This window comes from Pristis pectinata, chromosome 7 (genome assembly GCF_009764475.1).
Source record: "Pristis pectinata isolate sPriPec2 chromosome 7, sPriPec2.1.pri, whole genome shotgun sequence".
Classification (NCBI taxonomy): Eukaryota; Metazoa; Chordata; class Chondrichthyes; order Rhinopristiformes; family Pristidae; genus Pristis; species Pristis pectinata.
In genome coordinates this window covers 41033194-41057219 of record NC_067411.1, presented here as the reverse complement: position 1 = coordinate 41057219, position 24026 = coordinate 41033194, and the positions used below count along the sequence as shown (strand labels likewise).

The 24026-nt window shown below is 39.8% G+C and overlaps 1 protein-coding gene across 1 annotated transcript in view; it reads right to left on the bottom strand.

The window, feature by feature from the left end:
* The window catches only part of elp1 (elongator acetyltransferase complex subunit 1), a 70261-nt gene that overhangs the window by 32787 nt on the left and 13448 nt on the right, over positions 1-24026 (bottom strand). Inside the window, exons 8-20 of the mRNA XM_052019293.1 lie at positions 21679-21769; positions 19479-19602; positions 11842-11947; positions 9513-9734; positions 8094-8264; positions 7307-7406; positions 4893-5069; positions 4213-4319; positions 3077-3186; positions 2361-2414; positions 2157-2262; positions 846-961; positions 589-662 (exon numbers count right to left, since the gene is read on the bottom strand). Coding sequence (XP_051875253.1) covers positions 589-662; positions 846-961; positions 2157-2262; positions 2361-2414; positions 3077-3186; positions 4213-4319; positions 4893-5069; positions 7307-7406; positions 8094-8264; positions 9513-9734; positions 11842-11947; positions 19479-19602; positions 21679-21769 — 1558 coding nt within the window. The remainder of the gene's footprint in view (positions 1-588; positions 663-845; positions 962-2156; positions 2263-2360; positions 2415-3076; positions 3187-4212; positions 4320-4892; positions 5070-7306; positions 7407-8093; positions 8265-9512; positions 9735-11841; positions 11948-19478; positions 19603-21678; positions 21770-24026) is intronic.

Sequence of the window (24026 nt, the reverse complement as noted above, 5' to 3'; positions counted from 1 at the left end):
TCTTTGTAATACTGTAATAGATTAGGAAAATATTGTAAATCTTAAGATTTTTAACTACTCTCTGATATTACCAGCTTTCTTACAAATGTTTCCACAATGAAGACAAACCTTCAAAACTCAGTAATGACCCTTTACACACTCACCCATTATTCTAACCATAGAACAATACAAGCCTGTTCAGTCTATCATGCCTGTACCACTTGTGAAAGAGCCCCCCACTCCACTGCTCTTTCTCCATAGCTCTGTAAATTTTCCCTGTTCAGGTAAAGGTCAATTCTTTGCAAAGTTACTATCTGCTTCTACCACCCCTACCACTTCTACCACTCCCGATAATAAAAGTCTCATTTCTGTTGGTATCTTCAGTCAATTATCTTAAATTCATATTGTATGGATAAGACTTTTCTGCCAATGGAAACATCTTAACTTGCTCTATCAAATGCTTAAAAATGCTGATCACCTATATTGAATTTCTTAAACTTCTTGGCTCTAAAGGGAACAATTCCAGCTTCTGAGAAAGATCCATAAATAGCAATATTAGCATCCAAAAATTGCTTTCAACTCTGTAATGACTTTTGTTGGTGTACAAACCTGTCCAGGTATTTTCTGAGCTGGGCAAGTATTAACGCTCTGTGGTGAATAACTTCCAGATTTCCTCGTGGCATCTGCAGTGAATGGAAAACACATAATTCATTCTCAACAATAATCTAAACAACCCTCCAAGATCTCTGCACTTTGAATTCTGGCCCCATATCAGTTTTTATTTCACTACCACTGGCACCGTTCCTTCTGCAGACGGGGCCATAGTCTCTGCAGATCCCTTCCATTTTAGTAATTCCACTGCTAACCTGCAGAATGAGTTTGGCATCATGAGGTACCACAGTCACTATACGAGATCCCCTCTCCACTCTACGAACTGTCTCATCGTTTGGCTGGGAATCGCTGCTTGGAAGATGCAGCAAAGCTGTTTGTGAAGGAAATAAATTTAATCATTAGATCACAGAATATAATTTAAATAGCCAATACAAACAGAGGGATTAAGATACAACAAAAATCCATAAATTCACGGTTAAGAATAAGAGCTGCTTAGCAATTGTGTTGGATGTAAATACAGTCAAACTCCTTGCTGAATTTTTCTCATGTATTTTTATCCCACAGCCACTGTTTTAGAGTGGTTATATTGAGACGAATGCATCCACGCACTCTTAATAAACCTTACCATATCGTTCCTTGGCTACTGTCTCTGAATGAATCAAATGGTTCACAATCATAAGATCACATTTGACCGTAACTCTACCCCAACACAATGACTATCTATTTCAAAGTGCAGATGATCACATACTTCCACTTTCTCCTCAGCTCATTGGCTGATGAAACCTTCATAAGTTCCTCTGTCACCTCTAGTCTCAACACTGCTGGATGGACACCAAACCTCCACTACTGGTGAAACTCAGCTCCAATCATGCACTGAACCCCTGTACACTCACATTTGTCATCACTCACCTATGTTGGATCTTGGTCTCCAAAGACTTCATTTTCATTGTCTATCTGATTTTGAAATCGGTAGAATTGGCAGCACCGCACTATTAGTTTGCTGCTTTCTCTTTCATCTATTAGGAGCTTTCTTTTAAAAATATGAATGATTTCCCTTTTAGGCATTTAAATTTATTTCTGGCTTTACCTCTCTCTCTAAATTGCTTCAGCCCCATAATCCTTGAAAACTGACCTAGCTTCTTGCACATTCTCTACTCAACAGAGGCCATTGGTTCATTCCTGTTGGCCACAGTTGCTAAACTGCACTACTTTAGCACATCCTTCTCCTTTAAGAATCTCCTTGAAACTCACCCTACAGACCTAGCTTTTGGGTCAATCCAACGCTCAATGTCAACTCCCCCCCCTACTCCCCCAAAATTACACTCTTTTTAGATTTTTTTAGTGCCAAAAGGTATCATGTAAATCCAAGTACTGTTTGTGCAGATCTGCCAAATCCAAAGAAAGCTCACAGAATAAACCTCAGAAGAGGCAGAACTAGTTGGGTTTGTTTAAATTTTCTGCTCTTGAAACAAACAACATAGCTTCAAGAAGTTTGTCTAAAATATTGAACTTTGTATATCCAAATCCAGGTTACACAAGTTGCAGTTTACACCTTATAAGCTCACCTTTTAATGAAGTAGTCCTAAGACTGAGACAGCGACAAGTGTGTGAATGCGTTGTGAATAGCAGGAACTCATCGTGTACTATAAATGAAGTAACATTGGAAGCTATCTGTGCAGAACAGAAACAGCCCACAATAAAATTAACAACATTCACTGATTTTAATGTGCAAAGAAAATAATTACTTTAAAATAAAATGGAATTCTTACCTCTGAGACATTAACAAAAAATCGAGATCTTTCTGTCAGACCCAATACCATTTCCTGGAGGAAACAGGAAAAGGGAAAATTTTGAAATCACCAAAGTAACCCACCCAATGCCTCCACTGGTTAATGAAGTGAGTAGATAGTCATAAAAACAAAGTTTGTTGGCTCATTACCCAATGAAGGATAGCAAATGGAGCACTCCACCTGGGTAGCAGAATGCACAGTTAGTAGAGCTGGGTTCAGTCCTCAACTCAGGTGCCATCTGTGTGAAGTTTGCATATGATCAGGTAAGTTTCCTTTGGGTGCTCTGGTTCATTCCCACATCCCAAAGATATGTGGGTTGGCAGGTTAAAAGGTCACTGAAAATTTCCCCTAGTGTGTAGGTGAGTGGTGGAATTTGGGTGGGGAGGTTGATGGGAATGTGCGGAGAAGAAAATGGGATTAGTGCAGGAACAGTGTGAATCTGAGTTTAATGGATGGCACAGACTGGACGGGTTGAAGAGTCCATTTCCGTGCTGTATGACTCTACAATTGTAAAAGCAATGTATTTTGCCCAAGATTCAACTCTATCAAGGCCATTCAATGCTCCTGATTAGAAGCATATGTAATGCTAGGTAGAGATCAGATCTGACACTAATGAATGGTCTTCGGCAGAATACTACACATTGTATCTAGTGTACATTGTATATACATAGATCATCAATATACACATTGCTCACCTCCCCTTCAATAGTACATAGAGCTGTCTGTACACAAGGCTGAGAAAATTGTACAAAACATCCATCAGCTGACTTCCATGGTTTGACACATGGCTCAGAGGACTCAGTAGCTGAAACAGAAACATTGATATTTTATTAAACAAGTAAAACTTGCATTTTTGTAGTGCCTTTAATAATTAGTAATGTGTCCCAATCATGTAATCAGATGTTAGGAAAGTAACCAAAAATCTTGGTCAGAAAAGCAAATTTTAAATGACATCTTCAATGGAAAAGAGAAGTAGAGAGGTTTAGAGAGAAAATTCCATGGCTCAAGGTAAAGTTGCCATTAGAGAGACATAGCAAACCTACTCATTGCTCACTACGTACATGTAGGCTTTCAACACCATTCTCTCTCCCCCAAACCTTCAGTTCTGCAATTCATGAAAAAGCATGTAACAAGACTTCCTCATTGCATAAATACTTTAATAACAATGAATCAACAACTCAACAGCTAATTAATATGGTTGCTGGGTGTCCTTTTAATGCATTTGCCCTTTAGGTTAATGCTTTTTCCTCTATCCTCAAACACTCAGCAGCAAAATTCTTTAACCCACTCTCCATTATATGCTTATTTAGCCTTTCCTTTTGTACATCTTTACCATATACCTCAACCACTCACTGCATCCCACATTCTCACCACACTCAAGTTTCTTCTGAATTTCTTAGCAACTCTCTTATATTGACAGTGTCTGGTTTTGCTCTTCCTCACAAGTGGAAACATTCTCCCTCTGTGTACTCTCCAAAACCTTCCTTGTTTAAAGGTCCGCAACAGGGATCACCTTGAGGCCGTCTCTTTTCATGGCAAGAGTCCTCATTATTCCCTGACAGGCTGACTCTTGAGATTACTCTGCTGATGATGGACTGTCTCAGCCTGTAGAAACCTACATTAGGAAATTCATGGTTGATCTCTCCTTGGGAATTTTTAGCTAGTAAAATCCGTAGCTGGAAAGTGACACAGAGCAAAGCCGCAACTTCTTCACACATGCTCCTCAGGGGAGGAAGTTCCCTACCAGAATCCCACCTTCTAAGGAAATTGCTGCAGAACGATAAAGCACTAGCAAAGTTCAATTTAAATACTTGAATAGAAATATACAAACCCCAAAGGTATCTCAGGATCAATCCATTAGAGAGTTCCAAGGCTACACTCTGTGTCTTATGGTTGTGGCACAGGTTGATAATCTGCCCATCAACAGTTATGGGAGTCCTGGAACAATTAAGAACCCCAAAATAGTGAAAGTAATTATAACATAATGCAAAGGCATCAGCAAGCTCAAGATTAGAAACTAGAAATTTGCACAACGTAATCTTGTAGAAATAGATAAAACACATACTTGTTGATGCAACAGTGTGGATATAAGGAAAGATTTGTAAACCATATAATTGACATATTATAGTTTTAAAGTAAATTGACTTACTAGGAAAAGATCTGTGCAGAAAATCAGGAGAACAATGGAGACCAAACAAAACAACTACAATGGCTTTTATTTTTATGTGTACTATATTTTATATAATAATCATTAATGCCTACAAAAAAATTATCATTGGAGCTACCCTGAGACTGAAACTTTTAAGAGAATCCTTATTCTTTCCATGAATTGCAGTGGTTCAAGCCATAACTGACCATCATCTTTCAAGGGACATCTACATGGAGGAATAGAAAATGAGTTCTACGCATGATATGCTGCAAATATATGACCTCTGAACAGGGATAATTCCAGTACAATTATGATTTATGATTTAAATGTTGACTCTTTTGTTTGACCAGTTGAGTTCTTACCTGACCCATAATGCTCCCTCTTGACTCTCGTCTGATGAAGTTACCAGCTGACAGACTACAGACTGGGACGTGGTTGGACCTTGAAACACACCCATAAACCTATTTTCCTTTATCCAGGTTATAAAGCGTATCTTCAAAGGCATTAGAGAGTCACCTTTTCCTTCTTCAAAATTAATTCTGATATTTCCAAAATAAAACAAAAAGGTAGGACAAAGGTAGGACAAATATGGCTTAATGTAATAATTTAATAAAACAATTAATATAAACAATATTTTGAGTACCCAAGGCTCTTCTGAAACCACTCATCATGATGAGAAAATAGCCTGGAAAACTGTGATATTAATACTTCAGCATTTACTTTCTATTTCTATTCCTTATTGATTTTTATATAAATATAGTTAAACTCATAGTCCATAAAAACAGATGAAATAGAAGTGGGAGAAGGGCATTTTGCCCTTCACATGTTCTGCCATTGAATAAAATCATGGCTAATATGTTATTGCTGTCGCACTTTCCTGCACTAACGCCATATCCCCTACTGCCTGAATATCTAAAAATCTCTATATTGAATATACAAAGTGACTGAGGCCCACAGCTCTCTTGGGTACAGAATTTCAAAGATTCACTACCTTCCAAATGAAGAAATTTCTTCTCATCTGTGATCTGAAGGGTCAACCCTTTGTTGAGTCTGTAACCTCTGGCTCTAGACACCCCAGCCAGGGTAAACCTCAACTCTGCATCCACTCTGTACAAATTTTGTAATTTTCAATGTGATCATTCTTTTAAGCTCAAGAAGGTACAAGCCTAGTCTGCTTAATCTCTCCTCATACGACAAACTCACCAACCAGAAATAATCAGATGAACCTTCACTGCACTCTCGCTATCCCCAGAAGAACCTTCCTTAGTAAGGGAGACAAGACCTATTCATATTTCAGGTGGAGTCTCACCAGGGCTTTATGCAATTGCTGCAAGACATCTTTACTTTTGTACTCAAATCCTTAGGTAATAAAGGCCAACTTATAATTCACTTACTGAATCTGTACATTAACTCTCACTGCTACATGCAGAAGGCCATGCAGATTTCTTTGAATGTCAATGCCTTTTAGATTCTATTTTTAAATAATTAATACACTGCTTTTCTAATTTTCATCCCAGTCCATGCAATTTTCAGCATATATGCTCAGTGTGACAAAAAACTAACTAAATCTTGGTTCTGGCTTGGATTGTGGACAATCGTGACACAAATCAACGGACGTGTTGGCACTGTTAATTCCTTTCATCGTCTTAAATATGTCAATTTGATTACCTCTCAATCATTAATATTCATTGGAATACAAGCCTGGGTGTGGCTAAGCACAGCTTCAATGCCATCTACAAATTCACCAGTGACACCACTGTTGTTGTCAGGATCACAGATGGTGGCAAGGTGTCGTACAGTAATGAGGTAGATCAGCTGGTTGAGTGGTATCGAAACAACAACCTTGTGCTCAATGTCAGCAAGACCAAGGAACTGATTGTGAACTTTAGGAAATGGGAAGTCAAGTGAACATGCACCATTCCCCATTGAAGAGTCTGCGGTGGAAAGGGTGAGGAGCTCAAGTTCCTGAGTGTCAACATCTCGGATGACCTATCCTGGGCCCAGCACATAGATGCACCCCTGAAGAAGGTGTGCCAGTGTCTCTACTTTCTTAGAAGTTTAAGGAGGTTTTAGAAGCTTAGAAGACTCTTACAAATTTCTACCGATATACAGTGGAAAGAGTTGTGACTGGTTGCATCACAGCTTGGTATGGAAACTCCAATACACAGGAATGTAAGAGGCTACAGAGAGTGGCGGACTCAGCCAGTTCCATCACTGATACAGCTCTCCTCATTATCGAGAACATCATCAAGAGGCCATGTCTCAGGAAGGCGACATCAATCATCAGGGACCACCACCATCTGGGCTATGCTCTCTTCTCGATGCTGCCGTCAGGCAGGAGGTACAGAGGTCTGAAGACCCACACCTCAAGGTTCAACAACAGCTTCTTCTTCACTGCCATCAGGTTCATGAACTGACCTGAAAAACCCTAATACTACCTTGGACTATATTTCTTCTCTCTCTCTCTCAATCTTGCACTAGTGTCATGTTTATTTTTGTGCATGTGTAAGTTATGTATAATTTAAATTAATTTAAGCTTATGTTAACTTACATCTGCCCTCATCTTGTAATGTACTGTGCTGCTGCTGCTGCAAAAAGCTAATTTTCCTGGCATTTATACCTTGTGTATGTGTGCCTATGACAACAATAAACTTGAACTTCAAACTTCGACCCTTTAGTTTGGGCCCATGTTCAATCGCAGATTCAGCACTGCAGAGACAGCATGCACTAAGTATGATGTGAGGATTTCATGAAAGAGTAGGTAAAATAAGCTAACCTATATGTTTTGACCAGTTTGGGAGCTGTCATGTGGTTTGCCATTCCTCTTCCTCCAACAGCATCAGTTTTAATGGTGGAATCTTGATTCACACCATCACCTGTGAAAATATAAGCTAATTTTTAATCTTTCATTTTCTGTTAATCTTTCACAATAAAAGCTTCATAACTTCACAATGTACCACAGCACTCTGAGCTAATGAGGCATTTCTGAATGGAAATTTTTGACTTCCACATGAGGAGACACTCTTGGCCTTGCACCTCAACTAAAAGGGCAGTACTACCAACAGTACAGCAGGGTAGACTTGCTCATATTTCTGAAATGGGAGTATACCTCAGATCATTTAGAGTAAATAGGCAGGAGTTCTATCAATTAGACTTAAAGAACGTATTTAAAATTGTGAAGAAATTATGGATCAGTTTGATAGCCTAGATGTGTAGATGATTTTTCTTTCTTCAGTGGAAATTAAAACTAAGGTCCATACATATAAGTCACTCAAAATTCAACGTGGGATTCAGCAGGAATGTTGTTAGCCAGAAAGCACTGAGAATGTGGAACTTGACATCACATGCAGTGGTTCAGGCAAATATGACAAAACATGGGAGAACTATTCCTCAGATTGTGCCATGGTCTAAAATGGAGATGCATGCACTTACTTTACAGAGCAACAGGTATGATTGAATGATTAGCTTTTATACGTGGTAGCATTTTAGCATAAAACCATGACATGCTTTTCACTCTTAAAAATTATTTTAACCAGGCACTGAATCACTAACTACACACTCACCAGCCTGGTAGATTAAAATCCGGTTATCAGCTGTTAAAACTGCCAAATTGTTGCTTCTTTGAGGATCCAAGGAGAATATAATCTGATTAACTGGACAGGGTAATTGCAGTTGATAGGCACACATTGGAGGAGGAACTACTGTCTGGCGAAAAGGTGTCACATGTACTTTATCTGTCGATGACAAGGAAAACAAAGTACTCAAGTCAAAAAATGTAATAAAAAGTACTAGATTTTAAAATGTTGCTGAACAGAAAAATTAATTTCAATTTAAGTAAAACCAAAGCTGAAAAGTAGAAAATGCTGGAAATACTCAGGTCAAGCTGAATCGGTGGAAAGAAAATCAGAATTGACGTTTCAGAACCATAATCTTTCATCCAAACTAGGAAAAATAAAAAGGAAGTTTTAAATTGCAGAGAATACTTGGGTGGGGATGCAAAAAGACCAAAGGGAATTCTGTGATAGGGTAGAGACCAAGTGAATATGAGTGGCAAATGTGGCAGTGGAAGTGGCTGAAAGACGATGGTAAAGGGTAGTGAATGATGACAGGTGCATATGGAAGAGGTATCAACAGAGCACGAACAAAGAAATCTCAAATTACCAGAAGAGGTGGAAAAATTACTATGCATTCTGAAATTGTGATATTATACGAAATCATTGAATACACCTTGCAGACCCAACAGTGAAATGGGTCCAATCAGAAGATGAGATGCTGTTTGTTTATTATGTTATGGCTCACTGGAACATTACACGAGACAGAAGACAGAGGTGCCAGGGTGGGAGTGGTATGGAGAATTAAAGTTACAGGCAACTGGAAACTTGGGGTCACCTCAGCAGAACCGACATTCTGCATAAAGATTACCCGGTCTGTGCTTGGTTTCCCCACGTGGAGGAGACCACAACTTGAGCACTGAGTGAAATGTACTTTATAAGGAGTTCAAGTAAATTTCTGCCTGATCTGCAGCAGTGTTCAGAGACTTGGGCAGCAGGAAGAGCAAGTAAAAGAGCAGGTCACTTCAGAATTCAGAATGTAAAAGCTAGAGAAGGAAGACAGCGTTGACAACATTCTCAGCAGAACATGCAGCAGGCTTCTATCATCTAGCACACGTGGCCTTAAAGTGGGAAAACAAACTGATTCGACAATGGTGTACAAAAAGCAGTTGGATAAATAACTGTAGTCCTTCAAGGGAAGTGGGACTAATAGGAGAGCTCTTACAAAGAACTGGCAAAGTAGGTTGAAAGTTCTTGACTTGTACAATATGACTATGGCCTGGTTGGCTAATGGTAGCTTTCATTCAACCCTTGGGTTTTTCCAGTTCAAAAAGGGTACATCTTAGAGTCAAAAAGTTAACAAATCAAAAAAAAATGTAAACTGACACAATACATGATATACACATCTCAAACACAAACAAAATTTTTTACCTCCATTAATCACAGCTACATTAGCAAAATCAGTGCTGTCATCTCCTTTACTTCTATCTGTGGTCCAGTGCCAGTTATAGGAGAGGTAACACCATCCACTGCAGAGGACATGGAGTCGATAGGGGCTCTCGGGATCCCACATTAGGGACACAATGCATTCATAACCAAAATGTAGACTCTGCTTCAGGTACCAATGATAGTTTCCCACAGTCCATAACTGAACTACAAGAACAAAAAACAGAAAATATTACTTAATTGCTTTGACCAAGGTGATAAGTACAGTCATTTCCAATCAGAAAGTGTGATACCTGTTTCAAATACCTCACTGCTGTCTAACCAACACAGTATTTTAAAGAAAGGCAACTGAAGAGAGTGCAGTGACATTGTATGGCAATATGTCAAATGGATAGAAAATAGTATCCCAAGTCAGGTGGAGTAAACAACAGGGCTGACGAGATTATAGACATGTTGCAATGTGATACAGTGATTCCAGCTATGTACGAATAACTCTTGGCAGGGCCAAGAATAAGAAGGGAACAAAGAAGAGTCTGGTTTTTAAATGCAGCAAATTTTGTGATACAGGATGGACTGCCTGAAAGGGCAACAGAAACAGAACTGCTGAATGTTTACAGCAGGGAAGGAGGCCACTTGGTCCATTGAATCCATACCAGCTCTACGTACACATAAATAAGCAGGAGTCAGAGTACACCACTAGGGTCTTTGAATTTGATATACTCACAGCTGATCAGATTGCATCATCAATTCTGCATCCCCTGCTATCCTCAGTAACTCTTCACCTCTTTGCCCCTCTAGCTCTGCCTTAAATGTATTCAAAGACTCTGCTTCTACCATCCCTTGACAAAGAGCTTTACAATGATTCACGATGCTTCAAGAAAATATTTTGCCTCATTTTCGTCTTAAGTGTGACCATATATATTTTTACTTAGTGTCCTCTGGTTCTAGATTTTCCACAAGAGGAGACATCCTCTTCATATCCATTTTGTCAACACCCCTCAGGATTTTGTATGTTTTAATCAAGTCCCCTATTATTCTTCCAACTTCCAGTGATACAATCTTAGCCTGTCCCACCTTTCCTCATTGGGAAACCTACCCATTCCAGGTGGTCTACTAAACCTTCTCTGAAGAGCTTCCAACAGATTAACACCCTTATTTAAATAAGGAGAGCAATACTGTACACAGCATTCCAGAAGAGGTCTCACCAATGCCTGATATAACTGAAGCATAATCTCTCTACCAATAAATGATAATGTTCTGCTAGCTTTCCTAATTACTTGTTCTACCTACAGATTGGCCTCCTACAAATCCTCTGCATCTCAGAGCTCTGCAATTGATGTAAGAGCAACCCAGCCAATCACAAACCGATTATGTGGCACCCTTATCAAAAATATTTTGGAAGTTCGTATATACCACATCAACCAGATTTCCCTTGTCAACCTTGCCTGTTACTTCAGCTAAAACCTAATTGAATCTAGACATTTGGAAGATTATAGCCAGGGGCTCTATAATTTCCTCCCTTACTTCCCTCAGCAATCTGGGATGCATCCCATCTGGACCAGGGGATTTATCCACCAAGTAAAGCTAGCCCACCTAGTACATTATCAATTTTTAACCCATCAAGAATCTCAACTACACTCTTCTTTGCTGAGACTACAGCAACATCTTCTTTGGTACAGAATGATGTAAAATACTCAATTAGTACCTCAGGTATGCCCTCTGCTCCATTCCTTTTTGATCTCTGATTAATACTGGCTCTTCTTCCCTTTTGTTTGCTGCCAGTCCTTTCTCATGTTCTCACTTTCTCTTTCTTATTTCATTTTTTATTTCTCTTCAACACTTTATTTCTCTGAAGCAGACCCAATAGTAACATTCAAGAGAGGAAAATAATTCTGTGGGGCTATGAAGAAAGCAGAGGGGGTTGGAATTATTTGGATATGACTGACAAAGTGCTGACACAGTCAGGCAGAATGGTCTCTTTCCACATAATGAGATTCTAAACCATGTTTCCTATTTTTTGTGCAGGCCCTATTGTCTCAGGAATCAAAAATTACAGACGCTGGAAAATGAAGCAAAAACAGAAAATGCTAGAAACACTTGGCAGATCGGGCAGAACCCGAGGACATAGAAATAGTTAATATATTGGGTCGAAAACCCTTCATTTCACTAACTGGCTGGTATTCAACTTCTAAGCGTTGTACAAAATAGGGTGAATAAAAGCATATTAAGATTGGGTTGAATTTTCTGTTTGACCACACGATTTCCATTACTTGGGGGGAAAAAAAAATCGATGATCTGAGAGAGAATTCTTCACCATATGTATTTTGTTGGCCATCTTTGTCTTCTTTATCTGCTGATTTCAAATCCTCCAGCCAAACTGCCAGTACTGTAGATTCACTGTTCCAGAGCAGCTCCTTTACCTGATAAGCAATAAATACCCAACCAGTTAATAAAACATTGAATACTATAGGCAGAGCATACTAAACATAATACATGAAGATACCAGCTTACAAAAACCTACACTTCTAATACACTGCTAAGTGCATCGTTCGATCCAGTTGGAAACCAAGGACAGGTTGGATAAACGTCAACCACTAACAAAAACAACCTCTTATACAAAGACCATTCAGCATGCTTTTTCTTCTTTGTGTGATCACATCCATAGATATGCCAAGGCCATGAAATATCAAATATTTCAATAAAGTATCTAAATTTTTCTTTTTAAGATTATGTGGCTGAACATTATATAGAATCTGCAGCACAGCAACAGACCCAGTATCTTTTCAATGAACTTCCTTTATTCTCTTCATTTCATCTCACACTATCTTGCTACTGCTTTCTTCTTCAAGTATCAGCTTCCCCTTAAACACATTACAGGAAGCAGCTGAAATAGATAGGCTCCACATTCTCACCATTGTCTGGACAAACAAGTTTCTAATTAATTCATTATTCAATTTATTAGTGGCTAGTACACAGCTATGATACTTAATTCTGAATTTGTTTGCAAAAAGAAATGTCTTTACTATGTGAAGAAACTAAAAGCTGAAATAAGAACAGAAAATGCTGGAAAGAGTCAATATTTCAGGTCTGACTTTGCATGAGAATCAGGAAGCATTGAAAACTTTTGTTTTAAATTTGGCCAAAGTCTGATGAAAAGTCATCAACCTGAAAGGTTAACTCTGTTTCTCTCTCCAGAGATGTTGTCTGCCTGCTGAGTATTCCCAATAATTTCTGCTTTTATTTTTTACCACATTCACTATTTCAAATCTCTTCATAACTTTAGAGTTCATCTTTCGGTTCACACCTCTCCAAAGAGAGGAACCCCATTTTTTTCAGTCTTTCCTGATAGTTCTGCTAGAATTTTCACAAATCCTTTCTGCATGTTTTCCAGTGATGCTATATCCTCCTTATAATGTGGAGATGAGAATTGTGCACAAAACAACATGTTGCCTAACTAAAGTCCTGTACAGATTGAAAATAACCTTGTGTTTTCGAGCTCTAGTCCTCCAGAAATGAACATGAACGCTTTATACTCAATATGGGTTAGTTAACGCATTCTATTTTTAATGATTAGAAAGTCTGTTTCCTTATATCTCTCTAGATGTTCTCCTAAAACTTGTGGATGAATCATTAACCAACTGAATAGTCTCTATTTTTCCCAGCAAAACAAAAGAAAATCACACATTTAGCTACATCAAAATTAATTTGTACATTACAAGCATATTCTGCTGTTTTAACATTACCTTCTATTTTGTTGCCATCCTCCACAGCATTAACTAAATGCTTTACAGAGACAAATGTATCCTTTGTGTATTAATGCTTTGCATTTAATCTAATCAATCTTCATTATAGAGCATTAACAGATTTGTCACATAAACCTGCAGCATTTAATCTGATCATATGTACAAACTAGTTGCACCTTGCTTCAAACTCTGCCCAATGCCCATCAAAATATTGTTATCTACATTGCTTCACTATGCATGTAAAAACAGCAACTTGGGATGATGAAGGGACAATTCATTGGCACATTAAAAAGGGGGGAGAAAAGGGTAAAGCAGGGGGGAAAAAATCACAAACATATGAAAGTTTTAAAATATAAGAAACCAGCACATAACGAATGTCATGGAACTATTCTACATGAACGTAGCTAATATTATGTTCTACAGTTATAAAGCATGAAGCAAGCCCTTCACTCCAACTCATCCATGCGAACCAAGGTGGCTTCCTGAGCTGGTCCCATTTGCCTGCATTTGGCCCACATCCCTCTAAACCAGTGGTTTTCAACGTTTTTCACGCTGCGGACCCCCAGAACATGTCCTTGTTAGATGGCGGACCCCCAAAGCCCACAAAATCAAACAATCGATAATTCATGCATACAATGCTTAAATTACTGCACATAGGCCCTATTTAAATAGTGACTATTTCAATCACCGATAATTACCAGCGGTGACTTTCAGTGTTCAGTTCAATGTGAAGGTTGTGCCTGTTTTGCACAGCAGAGTTTGTCCAAACGTGGTGGTATGTGTGACAAACATACACGTATGTCATCCTCAATATTCAGTCTTGATCTGTATTTGGTTTTCATGGCAGTGACTGCAGAAAATGCTATTTCGCACAAGTAACTGGTTGCAAATGGTAACAGAACATTGACGGCTTTGTCGGACAGCAGTGGATACTCCTCGGAACATGCTATCCAGAACGACAACAGTGACATTCGGTTGAACTGGAAGTGCAAAGTCCTGTCAGATGACAGTTCAGCCAATTCTTCTTGTTCACGTCCAGTTAAATCAGTAAGCATGCATTCAAACGGATTTCAAATCCAATCAAACATGCTCGTGTCATCGTCACCGAAATACTCATGGAAATAATGTGACAGCTGTTGAATATGGTTCAAAACGGTGCTCGCAATGGCCTCTGTCTTAGTCTCATTCACTGTCAGAAAGTCAGCCAACAATGCAAACATATCATAGACGCCTTGCTCGCATCTTCCTGTCCAGATATGGAAATTTTTCTGGAAGGCATTGATTTTGTCATGCATTTTCAGAACATTTGAGCCAGGTCCTTGCAATGATAGATTTAAGCTGTTCAAAATGTTGAAAATATCTGCAAGATAAGCTAATCTGGCAACCCACGTCTCATCTGTCAAGAACTGTGCCAATGATCCGTTATGCTCATTTAGAAAAATGAGCAGTTCATCTCGCAATTCATATATACGCTGCACAACACTGCCTCGTGACAGCCATCTGACTTCCGTATGTAGCAACAAATGCTCATGCTCAGCTTCCATTTCACGGCATATGTTTTCAAACAAACGATGACTGAGCAGCCTGGCTTTGATAAGGTTAACGATTTTAATGCACGTGGAAAACACATCCGCAAGATTTTCATCCATATCCTTTGCAGCCAAAGCCTCACAGTGAATCATGCAGTGGGTTGCTGCTACATGTGGAGCTACTTCTTCACTCGTGCGACTAGACCCGACTTCTGTCCCGTCATTGCGGCAGCACCATCTGTGCATACTCCAATACACTGTGTCCACGCCAGTGCCGATTGTACAAAAAAAGTGTCAAGCACACAGAAAAGTTCTTCACTGGTTGTACGCCCTGGGAGCGCCTTGCAAAACAAAAAGTCTTCCAAAGCCTCTCCTTCCCAGCAATATCGAACATAAACCAACAACTGCGCAGCACTGGCAACATCAGTACTTTCATCGAGCTGAATCGCAAATGTGACTTGCAGAAGACGTGCTATCAGCTGGCTCTGTATATCTTCCGCCATATCGCCAATTCTTCTGCTTACTGTGTTATCAGACAGTGGAATGGCTTTCAGTTTTTGACTGGATTCTTTTCCCAGTGCAACTTCACACATACCTACTGCTGCAGGCAGTATAAGCTCTTCTCCAATTGTGAGAGGCTTTCTGGAACGTGCTATTTGTAATGCTACCAAATATGATGCGCGAAGAGCCTTCTCATTTACAGTGGCGCAGGCTGCCATTTTGCCTTTCTGCTTGAGGTACAGCTCCTTTTGCCGCTCAAAATATTCCTTCGGCTTACTGGCAATATCTGAATGCATTGTTGTTAAATGGCACTTCAATTTCGCTGGTCTCATTGCATCGTTGGACAGCGTTTGCAAACACACAACACAGAGAGGTTGGTCCGCATTTGTCCCCACTGCGATGAAGCCATATGAAATGTATTCTAGATCGTACTTGCGTTGTTTTCTCTTTCAGTCACCCTTATTCCCCTTCGTCATCAGAATCTTCCGGTTTCTGGTCAGCTTTTCTCTTCAGAAATTTCTCCATACTCAGCAATACATGCTGGACAGTATAATTACTATTACTGATAAACAAAATTATCAAAACTAATCTAAAATTTACACGCTTGCGCACTTTTCGTTTAACACTGTGGTGTAAATGCACAGTAAGTAAGCAATATTATTAAGGCACACCAACAACGTCACTCAGTCTCGCTAACACTACAGTGCACAACAGAATAGTAGTGAGTAGTGAACACTACTGACTACACAAATCAAATATTAAGTGGCAGCTTACCAGAAGGGAACACCGTCTAAGTCTCTAAGATTGGCGCCTATAACAGATAGAATAGATATGGCCGATTTTCTGAATAGTGGGAAACTGGAGCAAGCAAGTAAGCTACATCTTTGTAACAGGTCACTTTTCCATTTTTTTCTTGGCTTGCTCGCGGACCCCGGCAACCTGCCACTGACCCCCAGGGGTCCGCGGACCACTGGTTAAAAACCTCTGCTCTAAACCGTTCCTATTCATGAACCTGTCCAAATGCCTTTTAAACACTGTAACTGTACCCACTTCTACCATTTCCTCTGGCAGCTCATTCCACCACCATCTTTGTGGGAAAAAGTTGCTCTTCAAGTTCCTTTTATATTTTTCCCCCTCACCTTAAACCTTATACTCCCCAACCCTGGGAAAAAGACTGTGACCATCCACCTTATCTATGCCCTTCATGATTTTATAAACTTCTACGAGGTCACCCTTCAGTCTCCTTCACTCCAGGGAAAACAGTCCCAGCCTATCCAATATCTCCTTATAACTCAAGCCCTCCATTCCTGGCAACATCCTCGCGAGTTTTTTCTGCACCGCCTCTAGCTTAATCACATCCTTCCTATATGTGGTGATCAGAATTGCACACAATATTCGACGTGTGGTCTCACCAACATCTTAGGCAGCTGCAATATGACATCCCAACTCTTGAGCTCAGTGCCCCATTCAATGAAAGCGAGCATGCCATACACCTTCTTCACCACCTTCTCTATCTGTGCTGCCTCTTTCAGAGAACTATATACTTGTACCCATAGATCTCTCTGCTCTACTACATTCCCCAGGGCCCTATCATTCTCTGTGCACGTCCTACCCTGGTTTAACTTCCCAAAATGCATCACTTCATACTCATCTGAGTTAAATTCCATCTGCCATTCATTTGCTCACTTTCCCTGTTGATCTATATCCTGTTGTAACCTCAGACAACTTTCTGTACAATTTTGGTGTCATCTGCAATCTTAATAATCATGCCACCTACATTCTTATCCAGGTCATTAATATACATGACAAACAACAGGGGATCCAGCACCAATCCCTGCAGCACACCACGGGCCAGAGTCCTCCAATATGAAAATTAAGCATCGAGAACAACCCTGACTCCTACCAGCAAGCGAATTTTGTGTCCAATTGGCTAGCTGATCCTGGATCCCACGTGATCTCACCTTCCAGACTAGTCTATCATGTAGGACCTTGTCAAAAGTCTTGCTAAAGTCCATATAGACAACGTCCTGCCCTCATCAATCCTCTTAGCCACCACTTCAAAAAGCTCATTCAAATTCATGAGCCATGATTTCCCACACATAAAGCAATGCTGACTATCCCGAATCAGCCCTTGCCTTTCCAAATGCAGATAGATCCTGTCTCCAGAATCCCCTCCAGTAACTTCCATAGTACTATTGTTAGGCTCACCAACCTGTAGTTCCCTGACTTGTCCTTGCAGCCCTTCTTAAATAAAGGCACAACATTAGCCACTCTTCAGTCTTCTGGTACCTCACCCATGGTTAAGGAAAATACAAAAATTTCCACCAGGGCCCCTGCAATTTCTTCCCATGATGTCCTAGGTCAAGGCTCAGGGATTTATCCATAATGTGCCTCAAGACCGCCACACCTCCTCATTTGTAATATCAATATGTTTCAGGGAATCACTGTTCTCTTCTCTGAATCCCCTCACTTCCACGACCTTCTGCATGGTAGATACAGATGAGAAGCATTCATTTAAGTCTTCGCCTGGCCCCTGTGGATCCACACAGACGACCACAATGATCTTAAGGGGATCTATTCCCTCCCTCGTTACCCTTTTGCTCTTAATATACATAGAATCTCTTGGAATACGCCTTTACTGTGTCTACCCAGGATATTTCATGTCCCATTTTTGCCCTCCTGATTTGCTTAAGTGTACTCCTGATATCCCTTATACTCAAGGGATTTGCTTTATCCCAGCTGCCTATACCTGACATATGCTTCCATTTTTTCCTGACCAGGGCCTCAATGTTCCTTGTCAGCCAGGGTTCCCTAATCCTGCTAGCCTTGCCCTTCACTCTAATAGGAATATGCTGTCCCTGGTATTTTCCTATCTCACTCTTAAAAGCCTCCCACTTGCCAAAAATTCCTTTACCTCTAACGGCCTCTTCCAATCAATCTTTGCAAGTTTCTGTCTAATGCCATCAAAATTAGCCTTGCTCCAATTTAGGATCTTAAATTGTGGACCTGTCCTATCTTTTTCCATAACTATTTTTAAAGTAATAAAATTATGGTCACTGGTCCCAAAGTGCTCCCTCACTGACACTTGTCACTTCCCCAGCCTCTTCCCAAGAAGAGGTTGGGTGTTGACCCCTCTCAAGGAGGGCTATCTATATATTGCTTGAGAAAACTTTCCTGGACACACTTAAATTCTGCCCCATCTAATCCCTTAGCACTACATCTGTCCCATGTGTAAAATCTAAATTACATCCCAACTGTAATTTTGTAAATGAAAAGCAGTTGAAGATTAAATTGAAGCCAAATTTTATTTGTGAAAACCTGATTTCTCAAAGAACTTAAAAAAGATTAATATCACAAATAATGTATCAAACAGAACCACAATTTGAAGTCTATTCTGTTCAAACAGGCCTGTGAATTAACTATTAAAAATTTGGTGTTTGAAATCTTTCAATGTTATAAATCAAATAACAGGTTCAAATAGAACACCTGAAATGCTCTGAATTAAAAGAAGTTCAAAACACAGACATGGGTCAGTGTACAATTTCACTGCAGGGTGCACTGCCGAGACACGTTCAATCTTCTACCTATGCTTGGTTGGCTGCATATTCAGTTCTTATCCAGAAGAGATTATTGGATAAATCTCCAGTCAATAACCCTGGAGACTTCACTGCTGTAAATTACAGGGATTGATTTTACATACATCATTTAATTGTCCACCACTCATTTTGATAAAGAAACACTACTTTTAGTAGGAGATGCTGCTGTGGTTTTACTCACTAATTATGTTTGCTGGAGTTTGCAGAGACTTTAAAAAAAATTATACTCCACAGACCACTCGCTGTGGCCCACTGTATAAATAAGATTCTGTTTGCTGCAAGTCCTGCTCTGTCTCCTGCGCATTAACTGGTGCAGTGATATCAACAGACGTCTTGTGGTTAATTAGCTAAACTGAACAAATAAACAATGGGGCTTAGTGTCTATGGATTAAAGAAAGAAACATTGAATAGTATTCAGTATTAATTCAGTAGCTGAGTTGCTCTCGCTATACAGACGAATACATCTTTAGCCTCACTCATGACGTCCATGGTCAAATATGAAGAAAAACAATCTGGTCAAAGTATTCAAGGAAATGCAAGCAGAAGTGGGGGGAGGGGGGTGAAATACCTTCCAGTACTTGCCTTAACTTGGTTTTTCTCAAAAGGAAGTGAAAATTCCCCATGCAGTAAACCATTCTGTTCAAAAAACACAACATTATGTTTGTTCAGCTTTCGCTGTGTGGATGCAATCAAGCTCCCAGATGGTCTAGGGAAGGAACATAATGGCAAAGAGAGATTACAATGGTACATCACACATTCTCTTTTAATATCATAACCATGAAAACGTTACACTACACAGTCAAAACTCATTTCTATTTACAGTATGTACAATCAAACTAAGTTAACCATGTTAGTATGGTGCAGCATCAAGTATTAAATTTATGTGATTCTGACCAACAGCTAAGATGACCACAAGAAACAGATGTTTATAATACCACACCAGAAACATCTGTCTTAAACAGGATTTAGATCATGGACAGCATTAACAAGTACATGCAGAGTTCTAATGATATCAATCAAATCTGAGACATGAACCCACAATTCTAACTCAGAGGTGGGATTGCCACGAGCCAGCCAGAGCTCACATCTGTAAGCGAGGATGGCAAAATTGTTTATAAACAATTCAGCAGTAGCAAACATATTTCACTTAAAAACTGAGCGGGTTTAAAAGCAAAAGCTTTGAGAAGTCTATGATGGTGCAGTGCTCTGGAATCACCGTGGCCTAATGGTGGGTTGCAGTTTGATTTATTTGAAGGGTTTATTTGAAGGGTGGTGCCACAGCTGGTGCTGCTGCCTCGCACTGCAGGGACCCAGGTTCGATCCTGAACTTGGATTCTGTCTGTATGGAGTTTGCACATTTTCTCTGTGACAGTGTGGATCTCATCAAGGGTGCTCCGGTTTCTTCTAATGTCAAATTCTAACTCTAATGTTATTTAATGACAAAAACAATCAAAGGGGAGTTGATGGGCATGCACGAGAGGGAATAAGTTGCGGGGATGCAGGAAAATAAGGGAGGAGGAATAGGATTGATAAGATTACTCCCCTGGGCGTTGGTATGGACCCAAAGGGCCAAATGGCCTCTTCTGTGCTGTTAAATGCTGTGTGGTCTGAACTTACGTACCTGTGACGCTGCTGCAAGCAATTCTTTCATTGTACCTGTACCTCACTGTACTTGTGCATATGACAATAAACTTGATTTGACTTGACTTAAGTACAAGACTATCTTCGCATAAGGCAAGTTGCTCTTCTCATGTGCTACTTTTCTTAATCTCAGGATATTTCAAAGTACTTTACAGCCAATGATGTATTTTTAAAACTAGAAAATGTACACAGCCAAGCTGCACAGCTTAATGGTCCCATAAACCATGAAGGGATGATGATCAGATTATCTGCTTTAATGATGTTGGTTGAAGGTTGACTATTGATCAGCATACTGGGGAGATAGTCTCCGAAACAGTAGATATGGTATCTTCCACCTCAGAACGAGGAGAATATCTCATACACAATCTCAATTGACAGAGCAGAATTTCCTATGTGCTGAACTTGAAGCACTGGCCTTGATTTTTGTGCTCATGTCTCCAGCATTACAATTTATTTGCCTTATAACACTGAAAGATTTGAAATACAAAACCCTTGATGGCTAGTTAATTCACAGGCCCTTTTGAACTGAATAGGCTTCAAATTGCAGTTTTGTTTGATACATTGTGATAGTCGTTATTTTTAAGTTCCTTGAGAAATCAGGTTTTTGTAAATAAAATCTGGCTTCAATTTAATCTTCAACTGCTTTTCATTTACAAAATTACAGTTGGGATGCAATTTATATTTTACACATGGGAACACAGTGCTACTTGAACTGTGGTTGGCAATAAAGTATCAGGTGAGTTATGTGTGCTTAATCAACTTTTGGGATGATGGTGAATGGGGAAGAAGGGGAGAGAGAAGAAAAAGAGAAGCCAAACAACTCTGAATTTCTTGTGCATTTTCCATCTGCCTGTTGCACAAAACAGTGCCAGATCTGGGAAAATAGTTGATTCAAAGACACCAAATGATGGCAGAGGTAAAAAATGGAAATGTATACCTCTTAAAACATGCATGCAAGTTTGGCTATTGAGAATATCTATTTGAATTTAAGAAGTTCATGCCCTGCAGGACCATATGAGAAGAGCAGAACTTCCCATAAAATGTCAACTTGGATGGACAAACTGATAGCAAGTTACCCACTCAATCACTACACAAACATCCAAAAGGCACACAGGGATATAATTTGATTTAAATTACTCACTTCCAGCACAGGGCCTGTTCAAGACCATTAACAAGTTCACTGGTTGATTGGAGCACACATTCTCTGTTCCATACCCTCAGCTTTCTGGACCCTGTGTAAAGAATGGAGACACAAGAGACTGCAGATGCTGGAAATCTGGAGGAACTCAGCAGGTCAGACAGCACCTGTGGAGGGAAATGGATAGTCAACATTTCAGGTCAAGACCCTTCATCAGGGCTGCTTAGTGGGGGTAGGGAATTCTTGTCGAAACAATCCTGATAAAGAATTTTGACCCAAAACATCGACGGTCCATTTCCCTCCATGGATGCTGCCTGACTCGCTGAGTTCCTCCAGTGCCTTTGTGTGTTGTTCCTGAGTAAAGAATTTTAGTTTAAATTTGACAAGGATATGTTTAAACTATGAAAATATAAGACTTCCCAATAGATGACAAAATTACTAAAAGGTGAAAGATGTCAAACACAAAAAAGGTTTGCTGTTGGTATCCAGAAGAACAATGAACTACGTGACACTTAATGAGTGAAACATAGTGTAATAAAAGCTTAAATAGGTCCATTTTAAATTAATTCACCCTTCTTTCCTACTGAAAACTGAAAACAGCAGAAACACTAAATAATTACGTAGAATTAGTTCTTGAAAGAACAAGTTTGCACAGAGTTTCACCACAATTACTTCTGCAATACGGCTCTAAGAGCTTTGCAGGTCATGACTGGTACACAAGCACACTGAATTGCACAGTGCAAATTGTCAGCTACAGTTCTGCTTTAGAAACGTTAAATTTTGTTTGAGCAAGATGCCTTGTCCACACAGAAATCAATCATCTGGTTCATCAACTCAATTGCTTAATGCGTGCTTTCCACTTACCCATTATTGAATCTGTATTCTTTCCTACTTTCAAAATGTTTTAATGTGAGTTGGCTGAGCTAATATCTTACATACGTTTCTTTATGACATTTGACCCACTGAGTCTATGCTGGCTCTCAGAGCATTCCCGTCAATCCCATTACCTCACTTATTTTGATGTAAGCTATTTGTTTTCATGTCCTCCACTTCTGCTTCTCCTGCCATCCACATACACTAAGGGCAATTTATAGAAGCAAATTAACCTACCAGTATGTCTTTGGGGTGTGGGAGGAAACTGGAGCACCGAGTGCCCAACGGAAGAAAGTGCAAACTTCCAGTATGCAAGGACAGGATCAGAGGGTTCCTGAAGCAGTGTGGCAGTAGCTCTAACTGCTGTGCCACTGCACCACCCTTGCCCATTCTCAAGTGCGTAAAGAAGTGTTTAAACAAATTATCTCACAGTTAAGGCCAATGCAATTAATATAGTTTTGGATTGAAGAGTAATATGGATCTGCAAGGAGCAAAATTCCAGGCTCTCAGAGATAGACTGAACACTCTGGCTTCTATTAGAAAGTCAGACCAGCCAGTAAATTATCAAAAGCATTGCCCACCTTCATGCCTCAGTGTTTGGAACAGCATATCTGCTACATTGTGTTGATTTGGTTGCTAAATTCCAATGCCAGTTGTGTACTCTTGCATCCAATTCAACACAGGCAGGATAGGTGGAAGTATGCCATCAGCCAACCACTGAAGTTTTGAGGCCATACTAAATGAACTACAGTTATCTGAAGTTTCTCATCTGTGAAAGTCTCTGTTAAATGTGTGCACACTGTCAAAACATATCATGACATCCCACTGCACGATGGTTTCATTTCAGAGGTGCACAGCAGTGATAAATGTGGGGATATCTGCCAAATGTTCAGATTACACTAACAAACAGCTGTCCACGTGGGTGCCAGGTTCCTTATTTACAGTTGAATCCTTTCAACATGGTAAGAAGATCTACAATGGAATCCTGCATTTTATCAGGTATCCCGATGTTCTGGATATCCCAGTCCATTGCCATGGACCAGGCTCATTAATGGATTAATCCAGTTCCCCATGCAAGGGATTTTGATAGAAGCACACCCATTTTAGGTCAGTTTTCCCTCCAGGGAACTCTTTTTGCAACCAATGCCTTTTTTGGTAAACAAATCGGATTCATTAGTTGTCCACTTATCACCTTAAATAGTTAGTTCTTTCTCCAACACTCTTGTGGCTGTAGTTTGCACCATCTGTAAAGAGGCACCATAGGAACTTACTAAAGCTTCTTCAGCAGCACATCTGAAACCCACGAACTCTACCACCCAGAAGGACAAGAGCAGCAAGGGCATACTAACACCACCACCTGCAAGCTCCCCAATAAACAGTACAGGACATCACATTGACTTGGAAACATATTGCCATATCTTCAGCCGTTTCATCTAAATCCTGGAACTCAATCTAAGACCACAGCAGGAGCTCCTTCA